This window comes from Acartia tonsa, chromosome 3 (genome assembly GCF_053477335.1).
Source record: "Acartia tonsa isolate MP-2025a chromosome 3, ASM5347733v1, whole genome shotgun sequence".
In the NCBI taxonomy this organism is placed as follows: Eukaryota; Metazoa; Arthropoda; class Copepoda; order Calanoida; family Acartiidae; genus Acartia; species Acartia tonsa.
Window position 1 is genome coordinate 37,797,599 of NC_137262.1, and position 18,213 is coordinate 37,815,811.

General features: G+C 32.7%; 2 protein-coding genes across 3 annotated transcripts; one reads left to right on the forward strand and one right to left on the reverse strand.

The window, feature by feature from the left end:
* Nucleotides 1–935: 935 nt before the first annotated feature.
* LOC145314053 (uncharacterized) lies at nucleotides 936–9,075 on the reverse strand. Its single transcript, XM_080153794.1, has 10 exons — nucleotides 8,902–9,075; nucleotides 7,732–7,820; nucleotides 7,370–7,419; nucleotides 6,409–6,537; nucleotides 4,637–4,765; nucleotides 4,330–4,396; nucleotides 3,539–3,818; nucleotides 3,085–3,192; nucleotides 2,382–2,475; nucleotides 936–1,949 (listed from the first exon to the last, which is right to left on the reverse strand). The coding sequence occupies exons 1-10, from the start codon at nucleotides 8,954–8,956 to the stop codon at nucleotides 986–988; spliced, it is 1,965 nt and encodes a 654-aa protein (XP_080009920.1). The 5' UTR covers nucleotides 8,957–9,075; the 3' UTR covers nucleotides 936–985.
* Nucleotides 9,076–12,939: 3,864 nt separating this feature from the next.
* Nucleotides 12,940–16,957, forward strand: LOC145314054 (uncharacterized). 2 transcript variants are annotated; one of them, XM_080153795.1, is made up of 6 exons: nucleotides 12,940–13,049; nucleotides 13,629–13,685; nucleotides 14,493–14,552; nucleotides 15,269–15,384; nucleotides 15,825–15,957; nucleotides 16,628–16,957. In XM_080153795.1, exons 1-6 carry the CDS (start codon nucleotides 12,978–12,980, stop codon nucleotides 16,754–16,756), a joined length of 567 nt encoding a protein of 188 aa, XP_080009921.1. In that variant the 5' UTR covers nucleotides 12,940–12,977; the 3' UTR covers nucleotides 16,757–16,957. The 2 variants fall into 2 exon arrangements, with proteins under 2 accessions (XP_080009921.1, XP_080009922.1); XM_080153796.1 differs by lacking the exon at nucleotides 13,629–13,685.
* The last annotated feature ends 1,256 nt before the right edge of the window (nucleotides 16,958–18,213 follow it).

Sequence of the window (18,213 nt, forward strand, 5' to 3'; positions counted from 1 at the left end):
GGCATAAAATTACAGATTTTTATCCGAAATCTGCTTAAAAATTTGATGTAATTAATTCTTTAAATATCTGAAATGCAGGATGTCATTGTCTAATTATTGAGGCTTAATTATAGAGATGATGCTTGACGTATTACATACAGAATAACTATCTTAGGAGTCATTAAAACATATATAGGACAAGTACATCATTTCAAAAATTGATGTCAAAATATCAATAAAAAGAATTAACATTTTTAAATGGTCATACGGCCTTTTTGGAAAGAATTATAGAGGTGCCACGTGTCTACATTGTACCTAACTTTTTCAGAAATCATAATGTCGAGTTTGAAATAAAGAGAAGATTTAACATGAAGCTAGTAAAATTGGCTGACTCAGATTATGACGACAAAAAAATTAACCGATGAGAGGCTAGTATACACTGTAATTGACCAATGATAAAATCTATAGTGGCCTTTCATTGGTTATTTTTTGGTTATAATCTGAGTCAGCCACTTTTACTAGCTTCATTTAACATGTCTTATTAAATTAACAAAAAGAGCTATCCGTTATGGATGGACTGACGGACAAATCCAAAATTATGCTCTTTTTGCACAAAAGCATTTACAAATAAGTAATATTTGTGATGACAAAAAAAATTTTCTTCCATTTATTACAAAATGAAAGCTTGAAACCATCCCGATACTAAAATGTAAAAATAATATAGCCTAAATCCATCTATAATATATTTAAACCTTCTGTAAACCATTTGAGAATTTATCAATTTCTTGAGCTACAGACGAAAAAACCTTACTGCTTTTTCTAATAGAATAGAATTTACAAGAAATTTTATAAAATGTGACAAAAATTAAACTTGTGCTATTTAATTCATAGTATCTTTAAATTACAGACTGACAAAATTATAGAGTAGCTTTGCCTTGTTTTTATACAAAACTATCACAAAAATTGCACTAATATTTATTAATAAATTGTTTAAATTGCACTATTTTTAATTAGTAACTTGTAAATTTACATCAAACATGTTGAAATGTTCAGCTTCCATTCTTCCATAATCTAAGGAACTTTGTTTGGTATAACCATTAGCTGCTGACCATGGGGAGTGTGACCACTCCAATGTTTGTCTTTCTACATGATTCTCGTCCAGTCCAACAGATGTTAAATACCCTTTATCAGTGTAATTAACCATAGATGAAGAAAAGGGATTAATACCATTTGGGGGAATGTCTAATTTGTCAACGTTGTTGTTGTTTGAAAGTTGATATTTGCTTCCCGGATTTTCTTCATATTTGTTTGAAACATTTTCTGCCAGGTGATGATAATCCCGAGGATTTTCTGCCTGGCTTAACCTTTCCACAAGTAATTCCTTTCCACCCTCATTATTAACACAACTAATATTAGAATTAACTTGGTCTAACGGTGATAATCTTGAATTTGAAGTATCATGGGTGATTCTATCATTGGCTAATCTTGGAGGGTAACTATTATAATTTGAATAATCTGGAACTATTGGCTGTTCTAGGTTAAATATTTCTCCAGGTTGTAGGAACTCCTGCTCAGGATAGGATAGTGTTGTGTCTGGATCTGAATAACCATTGTTGTAATCAGGAAGGATATAATAGCCGCTGTTTGTTGTAGGATTGCTGTCACAAATAGCCGACGCAATGCTGTCATCTCGTGGCAGCATTGTATTACACTGAAGATTGCGATCGCTGCCGTTTGGCAGCCCACGGTAAGCTTCTTCAAATTCTCTAATATAAGTAGCCGCCAATTCTTCGGTGGAACTAATTTCGCCGCCTTGATGCGGCAGCAGGGAGCTGTCAGCAGCTTCATAATAGCCGCTGCTGGAAGCAGCTGGATGGTAGCCGCCGCTAGTAGCAGCGTCCACAGGAGATGGATAGGTGCTGGGGGAAGGGTAGGGAGCGTGGGGGGAGCTGTAACTTGTATTTCCATATCTGAAATAGAGTATTGTATCAAAAGCTTTGTTTAAATCAAACAACAAAGAAGTTTAAATTTGAAAGGAAAGACCAGTTTGCCTACATCTTATCCGACAATCAAAGACAAGTAGCATATTTCGTCAAGTTATTTTTATTTTAAGTTATAGAGTACATTATCTACTCTATTAGTTATTTATTGCATCGTAATATAGACAGCTTTTCGCGGATAATAAAATCAAAAAAATCATAAGATTAAAACCAGTTATGTTAGCCCTAGGGGCCTAAAGACCGCACTAACAAAACTGGTAATAATTTTATGATTTTTATTTTGATATTCGAAGAAAATTTTCTGTAATACGATGCTATAAATGGTTTTTCAGTATTGATGAGAACGGGTTCTAATCCAGCTGATAATAGGTTTCTAAGCCATACTGGAAATAAATATATTACCTAGAAAAAGAAGAATTATCCGTCCATTCGTTGCTAGCTGAGGAATAAGGCAGAGAAATATTACAGTAACACAGCCCTCGCACAATATCACATCCTAAATAACAATGAAAATCATTAATTTTTCAAAAGCAAGGGAGTCAATTGAGAAGAAGTCTAGCAACGAAAAATATCAATTTTTAGGCATAAAATAAAAAATGATATAGAGATCTTATGAAACTGCGTAAAATTTAGATAGCAATTAAATTAATAGCAAAGATTTTAAATTTTAAAGTGATTTCCGCCCGAGTGTGTATGTATATGTTTGCTTATACATTTACATACAAATGGATATATCATTATATGTATGTTACACCGGATTTGCACTTCCAATTATATAAAGTTGTAAGCTTTTTTGTCTGTTGCGAAGGATCTCGCTAACCGCTGAACCGATATAGTTCTCCTTTTCAATGAAGGTTCTTATTGGTCAAGGGAAGGTTTTTAACTATTTTGATGGCGGGTATCTTCCATATTAATTGCACCTAGAGGCTTCTATGGGCATAGCCGCTAGTACTCTAATAAAGTAAAACTCACAGCGGACTGACTTTCCAATGTCATATTATCCACTTATATTCTATATCCATTAGATTTTTAGACTTTTGCAATACTGCAGTCAGTTGAAAGACAATTATAAAGTAGCTGCTCTACACAGGACAAATTTTTCTACCTGGACCTGCAGTACATGTAAAAGGAAGCTGGTGTATCTGGTCCTGTTTCTCCTGGAAGCTTGTATCACAGTCCATTATGGCCGTGGGGGAGCTATCCAGTTTTATACCTGAAATATATTTCATTAGATTTTAAAGTAGGAAGGTTTGTTGTGTGATTTGAAGGATCTCGGAAATAGCTGGTCAGAAATACAAAATGTCTCATTGACTGTCCGTTTCTTTATTCTTCACATAAGCACTTGTCACTGAAAACATTATTGTCCAAGTTTTTTTAACAACATATTATCAACAACAAAAACCTAAGACTTTATGAATGTAATTTTCTTTCATGTAATTAATAATTATATTTTTAACATTGTCCAATAACTTTTAAAAAAAGGAATACAGGGATAGATCAATAGAAGAATTATAAAACTTTCCTCTCCTCAATCATTGAAAAGTGACAAAATGTGATACCTGTTGATGAGCCTCCAGGCGACGACAAATTAGCGGCCGGTCTACCACGTCCGCCATTACTGCGACCGCCAGGTGTAGCTGTGGTGAAGAAAAAATCAGACGTAGCCGCTGAAGAACGCTTTCCAGTCTGACTGCTGCTTAACTGCTTTGGTGTGGTGCTTGTGTTTAATAATCTGCGCTGCCGCTTTTCTGTCAGCCGTCGCTGTTTATAAGAGGTGGCTTTTCTAAGTTCTGATGGGGTTTTAGATTCTGGTTTCTCGTGGTCATGGTAACCTTTAGCCTAAAATAAACATACAATAAAGTTTTACAAAATTTGACAAATAATAAAGAAATATTTAAGACATATCCAGCAAATATAAGATTAATGGAAACTAATCTTTAACATATTAACAGGCACACTGTTTTCTCATATTGACGTGCGTACATATTCCAGGTTTAGGGTAATGGAGAATCATATCAGTCCATCGGTTAACGAGATATAAACAGATAGACACCCTGTCACTTTTACATAACGTTACCTAGAAAACTATTGCTACATCAGACGCATGTCTCCGGAAGTGTGTAACTGGATAACAGACAGACATCCGATTACTTTTAACAGATAGACAGGCATACAGTCATACATACAGACAAACAGACAGATATTCTGTTCATTTTATAAAAGTTTACCTGGAAAAATATTGCGACATTTGACACATGCCTCCAGAAGTGTGTAACTGGATAACAAACAGAAATGCAGACAGACATACATACAAAAAGGCAGACATTCTGTTCATTTCATAAAAGTTTACCTGGAAAAATATTGCGACATCAGACACATGCCTCCAGAAGTGTGTAACTGGATAACCACAATGACCTCTGAAAAAAATAAATTTAACTGATTTTTTAACATATATAATTTATGTTAAAAAATCAAGGAGAACATTTACACGAGAAAAACTCATCTGTTTCAATCTTACCGTTTTGACAAATATTCTCTAGATGCAAGTGGCACGGCCACTAGTCTAGTTATATGCTTTAACTGATTTACCAGCAAAGTTAGAAACAAAGTTGTATTTTGGACATATTTATGGTCATAACTTTTTAACTAATCCATACCTGCAAGGTTTAACCTCCAGAATGCCTGGACAACCTGGAGCAGGACAAGGTTTGCCCTGCTGTTTCCGCCTGGCCTTGTCACAGATGGCCGGCCTGATGGCCACCCGCCTTCCAGATGGTAACAAACATCTAAAAAATGGAAATATTGACAGGGGAAAATTTTTCGTAAGTTTGGCTTGCCAATATGGACCTCATTTATTTTTCATTCGTTCATCCAAGAGGAGGGGAGTGAATGGGGGGAACGCTGTTTTAGCCAGATGCAAGTATCACTTTATCAGATAACTTTAAAATCTGGTGCAACATCCAAGTAATCATATACCGATTGACTTTTGCAAACCGAGTGACTTGAAAAATATACCATGAGAAAAGACATTTGGTGTTTTCCTCAAAGTGCCTATCTAAATAGATTAAGATGTTTTTTTTAACTTTTGTATGATACTCTAAAATCAAGTCACAAATTTGAGTATGTCCTTAAATGGGACGTTGCCGTTCCTGCAACTGGCAGAAATACAGTGGATGTATTTTTGTCAAAATTGTTTGTCTGGATGTAAATTCGACAGTAATTTGCCATATATCGTAGGTACCATGACAAATATACATCTAACACAGGCATTTAAACATCCAAAATTGTCAATTATACATCTATTTCTTGCCAATTTCACATCTAAATTTTTTTATATGTCAAAAACACATCTTGTACATTTTTATCAATAATATACAATAGTAAACTGTATAGTAGATATTTATACTACAAGAATATACATAATTAATATATTAGATTATGGCAAAATGTTTAAAATCTTTATTCTATAGTTTATTCCTTTTTCTTTGTTTACCCATTTCACGACCTAAATCATTGACACATAACAACAACAATTTGTACAATATTTTACTCATATATTAAACTCTATTGGCGGTGAAATTGTAAATGTATATATACTTAGAATTATGATAGTTTTATTTAGTTTGTTATTATGTCTGAAGAAGAAACAATTCCATTATTTTATGTTGTTTGTAAATCAACAGGCAAACAAGTGCATAAGTATATAGTCGGAAAACATCACTTTTACCGACGTGATTTCAAAGCAACAGGCTATGCCACTTTTAGTTGGAGTACTGCAGACTGCAAAGCTACAATGTCATGTATGCAAAAACTATTCAAGGGGTTATCTGCCACGGCACAGAGTTATATGTAAATGGTCAATTACTATAGATCCCACCACTGTAGAAGATGCTCCTGCTGCTCTTGATAATGTGACTGCAGAGTTTGAAGGGGTTGATGGCCATAATGTTATATTTTCATTTGATATTGATGATGCCATTAACACTGACATTACATTACATTACTATACAGTTCACTATTGTTTATTCTTAATTAAAATGTATAGGATGTATTTATGACATATAAAAAAGTTTAGATGTAAAATTGGCAAGAAATAGATGTAAATTTGACAATTTTGGATGTATAAATGCCTGTGTTAGATGTATTTATGGCGGTTACTTTAAGTATGACTGTATTTTTGGCAGAGGTTTTTACATTTTGACAAAAATACATCCAGCTGTAATTCTGCCAGATGCAGGAACGCAATGTACCCCCTTAAATAGGATCCTATATTTACGTAATTTTGCCAGTTGTTTATATACAATTTTGTTTATTATTTCAAATAAATATTCTGCTTATCTAGTGTTCATGTTCATTTGTTCTACCGTTTTATTTTAGAGCTTTCCTTGTATGGATGATGTCATCCTAGTTTTAATAAACTGAAACCCACCTTGCACTACAAACTAAAACTCCAAGGCAAGATTTCTTCAATATGTTGACATTATGGTTATTAGTATTTCTCATGGCCCATCCACTGGTATGCCTTCTAGCTTCATCCAATTCTGATTGATAGATAAACCTAAATATTATGGTTATTAGTATTTCTCATGGCCCATCCACTGGTATGCCTTCTAGCTTCATCCAATTCTGATTGGTAGATAAACCTAAATATAAATATAAATGTTGGTTATCAGAAAGGTAGGGGTGTTTATTAAACTAGTCCCCAAAGTTTTCTAATAATATTCTAATTCATTGGCTTAAAAACATCAGAGACTTTCATTAAATTTTGATTGGTTGTTTATTAAGTTGAGTGTTCAAACTTTGCAACCACTAATTGTAATCTACAGAAGTGGTAATTTTGTGAATCCTGGTTGGTTATACAGATTTATACATTATAGTTATGTGTAATTAAAATGATTAAAGATAAAGCGAAACTTTTAAGCTCTTTAGGAATTAAAATCATTAATTATCTCTCTACTCGTATACTAATAAGATGAAAAAAATAACCTAAATCAAAGACTTAGGATGCTGCGCAAAATGGTACAAAAAATGTCGTCATACTATAAAGTTGTCTAATGAGAGGCCAGTATACATTGTAATTGACCAATGGTAAAATATTTACTCGCCTCTCATTGGTTATTTTATCATATGACGTCAATTTTTTTGTACCATTTTGCGCAGTATCAAGACTTAGGCTTAGAAATTATATAGATTAAAACAATCCCAGGACCTATATAAAGCTTCCCCTAAATGGTGAACTCGAGCGGTTTAATGGTTAGCAAGATTTTAATGGACGAATAAAAAATACTAGTTTTTGTGCAAGGATCTATAACACCACCAGAGACGTCTAAGGTGAGGTAAAGGGATGATTATCCCCTCCCCCCCCCCCCCAAAAAAAAAATAATATTTACCTGCAATGCCCGTCTGCCCACTCGTTCCATCCATCAACACCGTGTGAAACCTAAATGATTTATACAATTATTGATAAAAATTATAAATTAAAACATTGTATTTTTACTTAATTACTTGTAATTTTGCTTAAAATTATTAAAAATCATTTAGGTTAAAATTTAAATGATTTAAATTAACTTAAATGGACATACGAACTTTTGGCAATGATTGTACAGTTGCTAAGCTTTACAAATCGCCCTTTTCTGTTAAAGGAAGTTTGAAATCTGACATACCTTAATTGACAATAAGAGCTATCCGTTACGTACAGACTGACCTTAACTATTGTAGAAAAGACTTGCTTTTGAAAATTAAATGTACTTACATAAAGATGAACTTTTGCTGGTATATCTGGATCATTGATATCCCACTCATGGTGTGTTGATTGTCCATGTTGTGCTGAATGTACTTGTCCTTGTTTTAGGATATATTTACTTTGGTGTTACAGATACCAGGGAAGTAGGGGACATTGAGCTGTTTATTACACTAGTACCCAAAGTTTTATAATAATACTTTCTTATTAGTTGCCTTAACAACTTTGGGTACTTTCATTGAATTTTGGTTGTTTATCGATAGAATGAAACTAAAGATAAAAAATTATCTAACAAAGAACAAAATTAACGACTGCATATCGATCAGCTTTAAAACTATTTATCTTTCACTAAGCCAATCCTATAATTACAAATTGAAGAAAAAAACTATCTTTTTTTGATATTTTTGATATTCATTAAATATATTTATATCTCATTATTGCGTTTTGAGGATAATCTTTTTGAATTCATAGAAGAATTTTGTATCTAAAATCTTTTTAATGAATACAGCTACTTTGAAAAAGTAAATATTTCCTCAGTTAACTATTTCACAAATATCATAATTTTTGTCAAATAGATTAAAAATTAGGAAGCTTTTCTTAAAATGAAATAAATTTACTTTTTAATATGGTTTAACACTGAAAAACTAAAGATATAGAATCCCAAAATAAAATACCGACTTTTTTTAAATAGCGTTTTTTTTATTAACAATTTTCATAAATATGCAAGAAATTTTGGCACAGAAATGATTATTCTCTATTCTATAATGATATAAATAAACTGATCTGTTAAAAGAGATTTAAAACTAAATATATAGCTATAAATATAGAATCCTAAAATAAAATTGCAGATCCAAAAAAAAACTTTATTTTTATTCTTTAAAATTAAATAAACCTATCTGTTTAAAAAGGTTTAACAATGTATATTTCTTATACCAAATTTATGATTTTTATCTTATTATTTATGGAAAATTGTCTGTAATACGAGGCTATACATGATTTTTAAGTATGGCTGAGAACCGGCTCCAATCAAGCTGATTTGAATTGCATGGTTTCGAAAACATAGGGGGAAAAATTTGTATTTCCACTGGCAGAAAAGTTAAAGGCAAACTTGTTTAACCAAAGATTTTAAAATGGTTAACACTAAATCACTTCATCTTTATAACACACAAAGTAAATATAAACCTTGCTGTTGATTGTCTGTTGGGCTCAGCTGGGTAAACTGAGGCATATTAAACATTATGATGATGGTGTGTACCTAGTCCTTCTAGCTGCGGGTACACATCCCTACTGGTACCCTTACAAACCCGGATCATTATTCCTCACCACATTATTTGTCAAGTGGTGTCCCTTAAAAACAGCTGTTTTTTTTCGTGGATTTTTGTGAATCATGTTTGCGTTGATATTTTGTAATTTATTCAACAAAATATATTCTACTAGCGGTTACGCTCCTAGAGGCATCTAAGGCCACCTAATGGAAGAAAGGGAGGGGGGGGGGGGGGTTATCTGAGGTTAATTTTTCCATGGGGGGAGGAGGTAGTTCATAAAATAATAATATCTTTCCCATGAACTATATAAAGTTTCACTGTACAGAGAACCATATCGGTTCAGTGATTTTTGAGATTTTAAGGTTCAGACAGACAGACATTCTAAGTATCTAAAAAATAGTGATTTAGATAAAAGATGTTTGTGATATAAAGATTGATAGAGTAATATGAAATAGAAAAAAGCTTGTTTTGTATTTTTAAATATTTTGCTATTTAAAAAATTTGCTGTTGGTGAATATATTTACTGAGAATGCAAGGCACATCTAGTTACTAGCAGACCATTTTAGGGGCAGGGGAACTTGAACCTTTTCTCGAATAAAGTCGCGCGCATTTTATCAGGGATATTAGACGATGGCCGATAAATTGATGTTTATATCCAATGATCAAACAAAAATTACCCCTTCTGTAGTTTTAAATTTGTGGTTGAATCTTTTGGTAACTCAACTTTTTGAAACAATTAATCAAAATTCAATTAAAGTTCCCAAAGTTGTTAAGCCAACGAATTAGGAAATGCGTGGTATTTTAAGGCTTAGTATAAGGACTAGTATGATGAATTTCCAACTCTCTGGCATATTATCAAGGGAGGGAGGGGACATTGGACTCTAAATTGCATTGATACCAAAAGTCAACCAAGTTATCTTGTTTGTAAGCTTTAAAAATTTGGTACTATTATTAAAAGGTAAATTTGAATAACATATTTTTAGCTTAACGTAAAATGTTTTATCCCATATCATTACATGCAAATGTAATTGTTACCTTAAAATTTTTTCTTGATTTTCTCTAGTTCATAAAATTGTCATCCTTGTTTCCAGTTTCAAGTTCCCCAGGAGTACCTCCTCCATCGAAGCCAATTCGTTATCAGATTTGCCGCCGCGCACTCTCATTGGTTGAGCAACCAGTGCCGCCAACCAATCAGATTCCGGGAAAATGAAAATATTTCATCCGAGAGAAAAATTGCAGAAGAGTAAACATAGAAAAGTAGACGTGACGTATATTGTCCTTTTTTATTTGAATGGGAAATTCCTTCCCCCCCCCTTCCGCCACTCTTCCTTCATTAAGGAATTGCAATTAGTTACGATTTTTATTTTCAAATTGTAAATATTAGAATTGATACTTTCATGTCATTATCAATTTTAGTATAGATAGTTTTCTACGATTATTGAAATAAAATCATACTATTAATACCAGTTTTGTTAGCCTTAGCCTTCGGCACCTCGGGGCTAGCAAAACTGGTTTTAACCTTATAATTTTTCAAACATATCAGTGGAAAGCTGTATATAATACGATACGATAAATAATTATGATCATATAATGGCTGCGTCCCTAGCATTTAAATGGCTCCGTATTTGTAGGAGAAGGAATTGGCAGAAAATAGCCTGAATCCATCCCACGATTATTTTTAACTTAATGAAGGTTTTAAATTCTATTCTGGTTCAACTTTAATCAACGTGGATACTACGCACTTAGGGTTTAAATTTTGGCCTAATAAAAGTAAAAAGGATAATACGTATAAAAGTATGTGCTCACTGTTGCTAGAAAATGTTCCTTTGATTCATTAAGTTGGTCAACATTGCAGTGCAGGGGGGAATTTTATAGTTGCGCTGCTACTCTATAAGTTGTCAAAATACCTGGATGTTTTATAGTTGCGCTACTACTCTATAAGTTGTCAAAATATCTGGATGTTTTATAGTTGCGCTACTACTCTATAAGTTGTCAAAATACCTGGATGTTTTTTTTTGTTAGCAGCGAAGCCGTTCTATATTTAGGGTCGACCCGTTCGTCAATTCGTAACAGATAGCTATTGACGCTAATTCAAATTTGTTTGAAATGATTTAGACAACTTAGCAACTTTATAATCGAACTACCACAGAGACAATACGTCGCGTCCATTTAAAAGATGTTGATTTCTAAGACTTTTTCTTACAACAATATAAATATTATTATAAATCTATATTCTCCGTATTAACTTATGAACCTCTGGAAGTTTTAATGTCATACCGTTTTAGAGTTTCGCTTTTATAGATAATGTCATCCTTGTTTATCTTATACTATTTTAAAGCATTAACACGAGTATGAAAGTGAGCAAAGCGCACAGAAAAAGTTGATAAACCCGGTTGATTTTGTATACTCTTCTAGGTTCAAAATTTTTGAGGCAAAAAAATGGATTTATAATATTTATTGTTTACATTGTGTAGAGACATTCGTCGAGCCAATTAAACAGGAATTACTCCTATGATATAATTATAATTTATTTCGATTTACATTTTAGGAAAGTTTTAAGAATGACCCTTTATGACAATTTCTCAAGAAAATTATTTATATTTCACCATTTGTTTATAATATGAATGAATTTCTTATCTATAATATGAAAAATGTTATCTTCAAAGTTCTTGTTTATTGCAGTTTTTCATCAGTTAATTGTATAATTTGAACATTATAAAAATTTAGATAAAAATTATAGAAGTAAGTGATAAATATTTTTCTAACTTATGGAGTAAGCGTTAGGGATAATACAATAGGCGATAAATTGGTGTACCTTCCAATTATGATCGTCAAAATTTACCCTTCTGTTATATCATTTGTTAAAAAGTTTGGACAACACGTGTTCAATATAAAAAGTACCCAAACTTTTGAAGCAAACGAATAAAAAAAACGTTAATTAACTTTGAATACCAGTGTAATTTACAGTCCAATATCCCCTCCCTTTCTGATAAATATTAAAAGATTCAAAATTTAATATGTTAACTCTTTTCCTTATATATTTTTAAATGACTATTTTTAAAAGCGAGGATTTTCTATAATAAGGTTCTGTAACGGTTACCACTTTTCGAAAATTTAGCCATGTTAGATTTGTCCTATCGATTTAAAATTTCGTATGATTCCTATAACAGTTAGGTACGCTTTAAAAAGCGTAGCAACTCTAAAATCGTTACCATTAAGTCCGTAAGTCGATTTTACATAAACATATTGACTTTTAACTTTTTTAACAACAAATTTATGGGATCTACTGCAGTTCACGGTAAAATATTGCTGGTAAGCAATATTTCCAAAAAACTATGAATTTTAAAGGCTGCTAGCTGCCAAACGGCTGAACGTACAGATCATGCCTGCACACTGTTTTAAGCGGCATAAGAAGGCCTACAAATAATCTGTAATAGTCATAAATCAATAATGCATAATTATCTCGCAGTGCAGAGAAATGCGCGAAAAAGACCTATTTTACGCGTTCTTTCTTCAGTGAAGCTTTCCCTATGCATAATTGGATCTTGGCTATTCCAGATTATTTGTAGGCCTTCTTATGCTGCTTAAAATGGTGTGCGGGTATGATCTGTACGTTCAGCCGTTTGGCAGCTAGCTACCTTTAAAATTCATAGATTTTTGGAAATATTACTTACCAGCAATATTTTACCGTCAACTGCAGTAGATCCAATTTATGTGTGATATAATAATCCGATTGATTTTTGGAGTACTGATTCCTATTACAACAAGGTCCATTACTATAAGTGAAGCATCTCTATAATCAAGTCCTAAAAATGTTAGTATGTCCTTAAACAGTATTCTGTATTTTGCAAAAAAAAATTACATAGAATTTTTTTAGCTTAAGCATCAATATTCTGATTATTCAGTTTTGACACTCTACATTGTTAATGTTCGTTTTTCCTACCGTTTCAGAGCTTCACTTTTGTAGATGTTGTCATCCTTGTTAAAGTTAAAATGAGGAGCATCACTGAAGAATATGATTATGCTTTCTTGCTCATTCTTGTCACCGTAAATCTTTTTGAAAAGGTTAACTAATAATTGTTAAAAGCTGCGCTCCTTGCCTCATCCTTACAATAAAGTAACAGTTTGTGTGTTTGTTTGTCTGTCTGCACCTAAGGATCTCGTTAACCGCTGAACCGATATGATTCTCCTTTACAGAATAGCTTCTCATTGGTCCTTAAAAGGTTTACAGCTGTTTTTGGAGAGGGTACCACCACCCACGCAAGAGAAATCGCACACGAATTTTCTTTGCTTTTTTCTTTAAATCTAAGAAAAAAATAGGTTATCGATTTTAACTCCCCTTCCTCAAGAGCCCCTAGAGGCCCTAGTAGCGTAGCTGCTAGTATTAGATGATAAGTTATAAAACGGTTCATTAATTTAAAAAAAAACATTATAGAGATATAAATAGAATATTTTAAAGAATAGATGCAATATTTAGTAACTGGACAAAGTGTCTTGAAAATCAACCATGTGACGTCATAAAAATGAGGGATTATCCGTCTCTTTTTTAGGAGTTTAATTTCCCACTTCTTCTCTCATCTCTTTTATTTTTATGACGTCACATGGCTGATTTTTGAGACACTTTGTCCAGTTACAAATATTTAGGAAAATTGGAAAGTATTTTGTTCTCTACCATTTATAATTCTATGGTTAACATCCTCAGTAAGTTTTTTTAGTAGCGAATCTACTCTTTAATGTAAAATGTCCGTCCGTCTGTCAGTTATGCTATGAAAGATCAAAACATGTTTTAGACTCTAGTAAAAGTGTCTGACTCTGATTATGACGTAAAAAAATAGCCAATGAGAGGCCACTATAAATTTTACCATTTGTCAATTACAGTGTATTCTGGCCTCTCATTGGCTTTTTATTTACGTCAGTATCAGAGTCAGACACTGTTACTAGGTTCATTTTTTATAAATAATTTTCTAAATTTTTTATGGCAATGAATATTGAATATATTCCCTTTAAATATTCTGCAGTACTAGTCTTAATCTATGATAGACGAAGCCCAAAATACATAATATTTGCACCACGTCGTCTTCCTGTGACGTCATAAAATGAGGGAGATGAGAGGAGAAGTGGGAAGGAAATCCCTAAAAAAGGAGAATATGACGTCACAGGAAGACGACGTGGTGCAAAAGTTATGTATTTTGGGCTTCGTCTCTATGATATAACCAGTAGTTAGATTCTCTTAAAAGCATAGTTCGATCGGTTCAGCAGTTAACAATATTTTAGGCTTTGTCCGGACAGTTAGATAGACTGACAGACATCATTCTGCTTTGTATTATGACTAGCGGCTACGTATCATCTAGGATATCTTCATTCAATGGGACAGAGAGGGGCTAAAAAAAATGGCTAAAAACCATCCCAACATGTGAAGCTTCCCTAAAATAGAAAACCGGATCATTTTACTAGTTATTAAGATCTTAAGCTTTAGACAAAAAACCTTGCTAGGTACTTTATATTCAGGAAAAGTGGAAAGTATTATGTTCTCTCTTATTTATATTTCTATGGCTATCTTCTAGCTCAGTAAGTATTTTTAGTAGCGAAGCTGCTCTATAGTTCATTTTGTCTGTCCGTCCGTCAGTCCAACCGTAACACTATGGGGGAAATGAGATTTACTCAATCCTATAAAAGATAGACAGCTGAATCTTTTTAACATAATTCCCATTATTAAGAAGCATATTTACCTATATAACATCCATGGCGGTCGAACTATTTTTATGCAGGTTTTATGCTATTTTAATATTTTTTCCCATTTCTTTGGTGTTTATGGCCCGATTTTCAAAAATTGTTTAGTTAAAGATATAAAAATTAAATTTCATTTAAAGATAAAATTTTATCAGATTTTGGGTTATTTATCCCTGTATCTTTGGTGTTTTTGGTCCGATTAGTTTTTTTCCATTGCTCTGAACATCTATTATGTAATTTACTTTTACCGTCGGTCTGTCAGTCGTCATACAAAATAAAATAAGGTTTAACTTTTATTTCACCAATAAATCTTTTCTTGATCTAGACAAATACTCTTTTAATCTTTTTGTACCTATTCCCATCCACGAATTTGTTGCCCTTCGCTACTTATGGATGTTGTCATCCTTGATATTAAAAAAATCTTTAATTATGTTTAAAATAACCTATGTTTTATAACAAACTAATAAACAAAATTACGTTCATATGATTTGGTGTTATTTATTAACCTTTAATTGTGGCATAATTTAAAATTTTATAATAGTATAGTATTTTAGACAACTTTCCACAAATTTCTGGTATTTTCTTTGGTCTCGATCTTCCTTGTGGACAAGTTTTTTTATTCGGTTTTCAGCTTTGCTTCTTTTTTCTTGGCTAGCTGGTTCATTTACAGGTATATTCAGATAGCTTTGTCCGAGAGTAACAGGATCTGTCTGTTGCTTAAGATATCGGTTATCGAGTGGATTAACATAATTCTCCTTTGCAAGGAATCTTCTAATGAGTTCAAGAAAGGTTTATAACTATTTTTGGGGACAGTATCTCTACCCTCCCAGGAAAAATTGCTTTTTGACAAAAAATACCCGCCCCTCTCCCTCACCCCCCACAAAAAAATCTTATATTTTTGAAACTATAATGAAAAGTGGAGGGTCGAGCAACCTCCCCCCCTTCCCTTATCTCCAGTGTCCCTAAGGGCGTAGGGATGTGCATCACTGAGACAATTAGAAAGGATAAATTGACTTGTAAACGTGGTGTAAGATAGGACAGTCAGACCGTAGCTTAGTTACAAAGTAGATCAAATACTAAAATAAATTTAATCAGACATTTTCATTTCAGGAAATTTTTTTCATCGGAAACCAAAAATTGTACCTCAAAACCCCGAATTTGTTCATCGAATGAAGCTAATATACACAGGAGTAAACCACCAGAAGAAAAGTGTTGTGTTGTCTGTTTAACGGCAGAAAGAAGGGTAAATATGTCCTAAAAACAAGGATGCCAACATCCATAAAAGTAAAGCTGTAAAATAAGACGGTAAGACAAACGAAAATTAAAACTCATAGAGCCTTAGAACTTTTATTACAGAAAGCTTAAATTAAGGATACTGTTTAGGACATGCTTACATTTTTAGAACTCTATTAGAGAGAATGCTCGCTTAAAATATATTGCTTAGTTGTCCTTGGAATCATTATTCTAAAAATCAGATGACAAAAGAAAACGTTTTAAATGGAAGTAAGGACTTTCTGGTAACGATTAGTGAGTTGCTACAGATAGACGGAAGGACTGACGTTAATTATAGAAAATCTTCGCTTTTAATTATCGGCTGCCAAGCAAACATATTAATAATTAAATGTTTTTTACCATTCCAACGGCTACTCCTCTAAAGACCTCTAGGTGCACGTGAAGAATAGGGGACTCACTCGACCAACCCGTTTAAAATTTTTGCTTTAAAAAGAAAAAGTAAATAATACAACATTTTTTGAGGGGGTAGGGGGAGTATTTATTAAGGGGCGATTTATCTTTGGAGAGTATAAGTACCATCCCCCAAGATAGTTAAAGATTTTCCCAGGACCTATTAGAAGCTACATTGTTAACGGTTAGCGAGATCCTTCGGTACATATTATATATATATTATATTTCAGATAATTGTGTTGAATTGTGGCCACCTGTGTTTATGCTCTAGCTGTAGTGACAGAATAATGGTGGAGAACACACCCACCTGCCCCATGTGTAGAACAAATATTCATGCGGTGAAGAAAGTTTTTATGTAAATTTAAGACGTCAAAGAGGGACCACTTCCCCCTCCTCCACGAAAATTTTTATTTTGTTCATAAATGTCCATCCCACACTCTAAAAATATGTTATACCCCTCTAAAACAAATTTATCCGCGGGTAAAGATATTTGAACCAACCCCCAAAGGAAGTTTAGTTGATAAAATTTATTTTTAAAAGAATAATACATTTTTTCTTAGGCATTTTTTTATCCACAAAGCTACTCTACAGATCACATTTTACATATGTCCAGTGTCAAGTTGGCTTTGCTGTAGAAATTAGGTTTCTTAACTGCTAAAGAATTGGACTTCATAATTTGTTGTACCCCTTTGCTTGTTCCAATTACTTAATTTGTATCCATTAACATGGCCCTAACAGTGTTGGTTATGATGCTACATAGTATTGATAATAAAAGGTAGACGACTATCTAACACCTGCGGCTACGCCCCTAGAATTCGACAACCCAATTATTATTTTTGTGTAAAAAAAAAACTCGAAGAAATTTTTTTGAGGTCCTGTGCTACTTGAATGTAAGCCAGTAGCCAATTACCATTTTTGCATGACTTGAAAGTATGCGAAATTATGATTTGCAATCACGGATAATTTTCTAAGAGCGAAGCTTATCTACTATTAGAGTCTGTCTGCGTGCACGAAGTTTTTCAAAACGTAGCAACTATATGATTATTACCAGAAAGTCCGTACGAATATATTAAACATGATGATTTTTGCTTTTGTGAAAAAAATAATTATGATATAATTATCCAATTTGCAAGACTTTTTATTATTCATTCCTAGACCTACAGAGCACAATTATAAGTACAGCATTTTAATAATGAAGTCTTAAAATGTAAGCATGTCCAGTCCATACTCCATATCAAGCATCCAGTATTTGAGTAATTTGGGATGAGATTGAATTTAGATTTTACCAGGAAGAGAGTGAATTTTTAACTAATTAATCTCATTTTCTGGCTCAAAACTTTGGGTACTTATAGTAATACATGATTGGAGTTTGAGGCGTAGCTGTATTCAATTCTGCCAACCAATGATTTTAATCTACAGAAGGGCTAATTTTGTTTATCATCATAAGGAATGTATATAAATTTATTTTTCATTGTCCCTAGCTTTTACCATCTAATTCACACACACACACACATGCACATACACACACATATTCAACATATGATGAAAGGTCCAAACTCCTAAGATAAGATTTGTTTAATATAACTATTAAGTAGTGTGGAATATAAGGGATTTTTTTGTAATTTAAGCGCTTTTTTCAAAAGAAGTTGTATCAACTTTTTTGCTTTTTATTTAAGATAGCTAGCCGGTTCTTTCAGTAAGTAGTAGATGTAAAATTTTTCATAGAATTCAGATATGCAATCGGTTTTTTTGTAGACCTCTTATTTTTGAAGTAATTTAAGTTTTAAAAAAAAATAATTAAGTCGGTTTTAAGGTA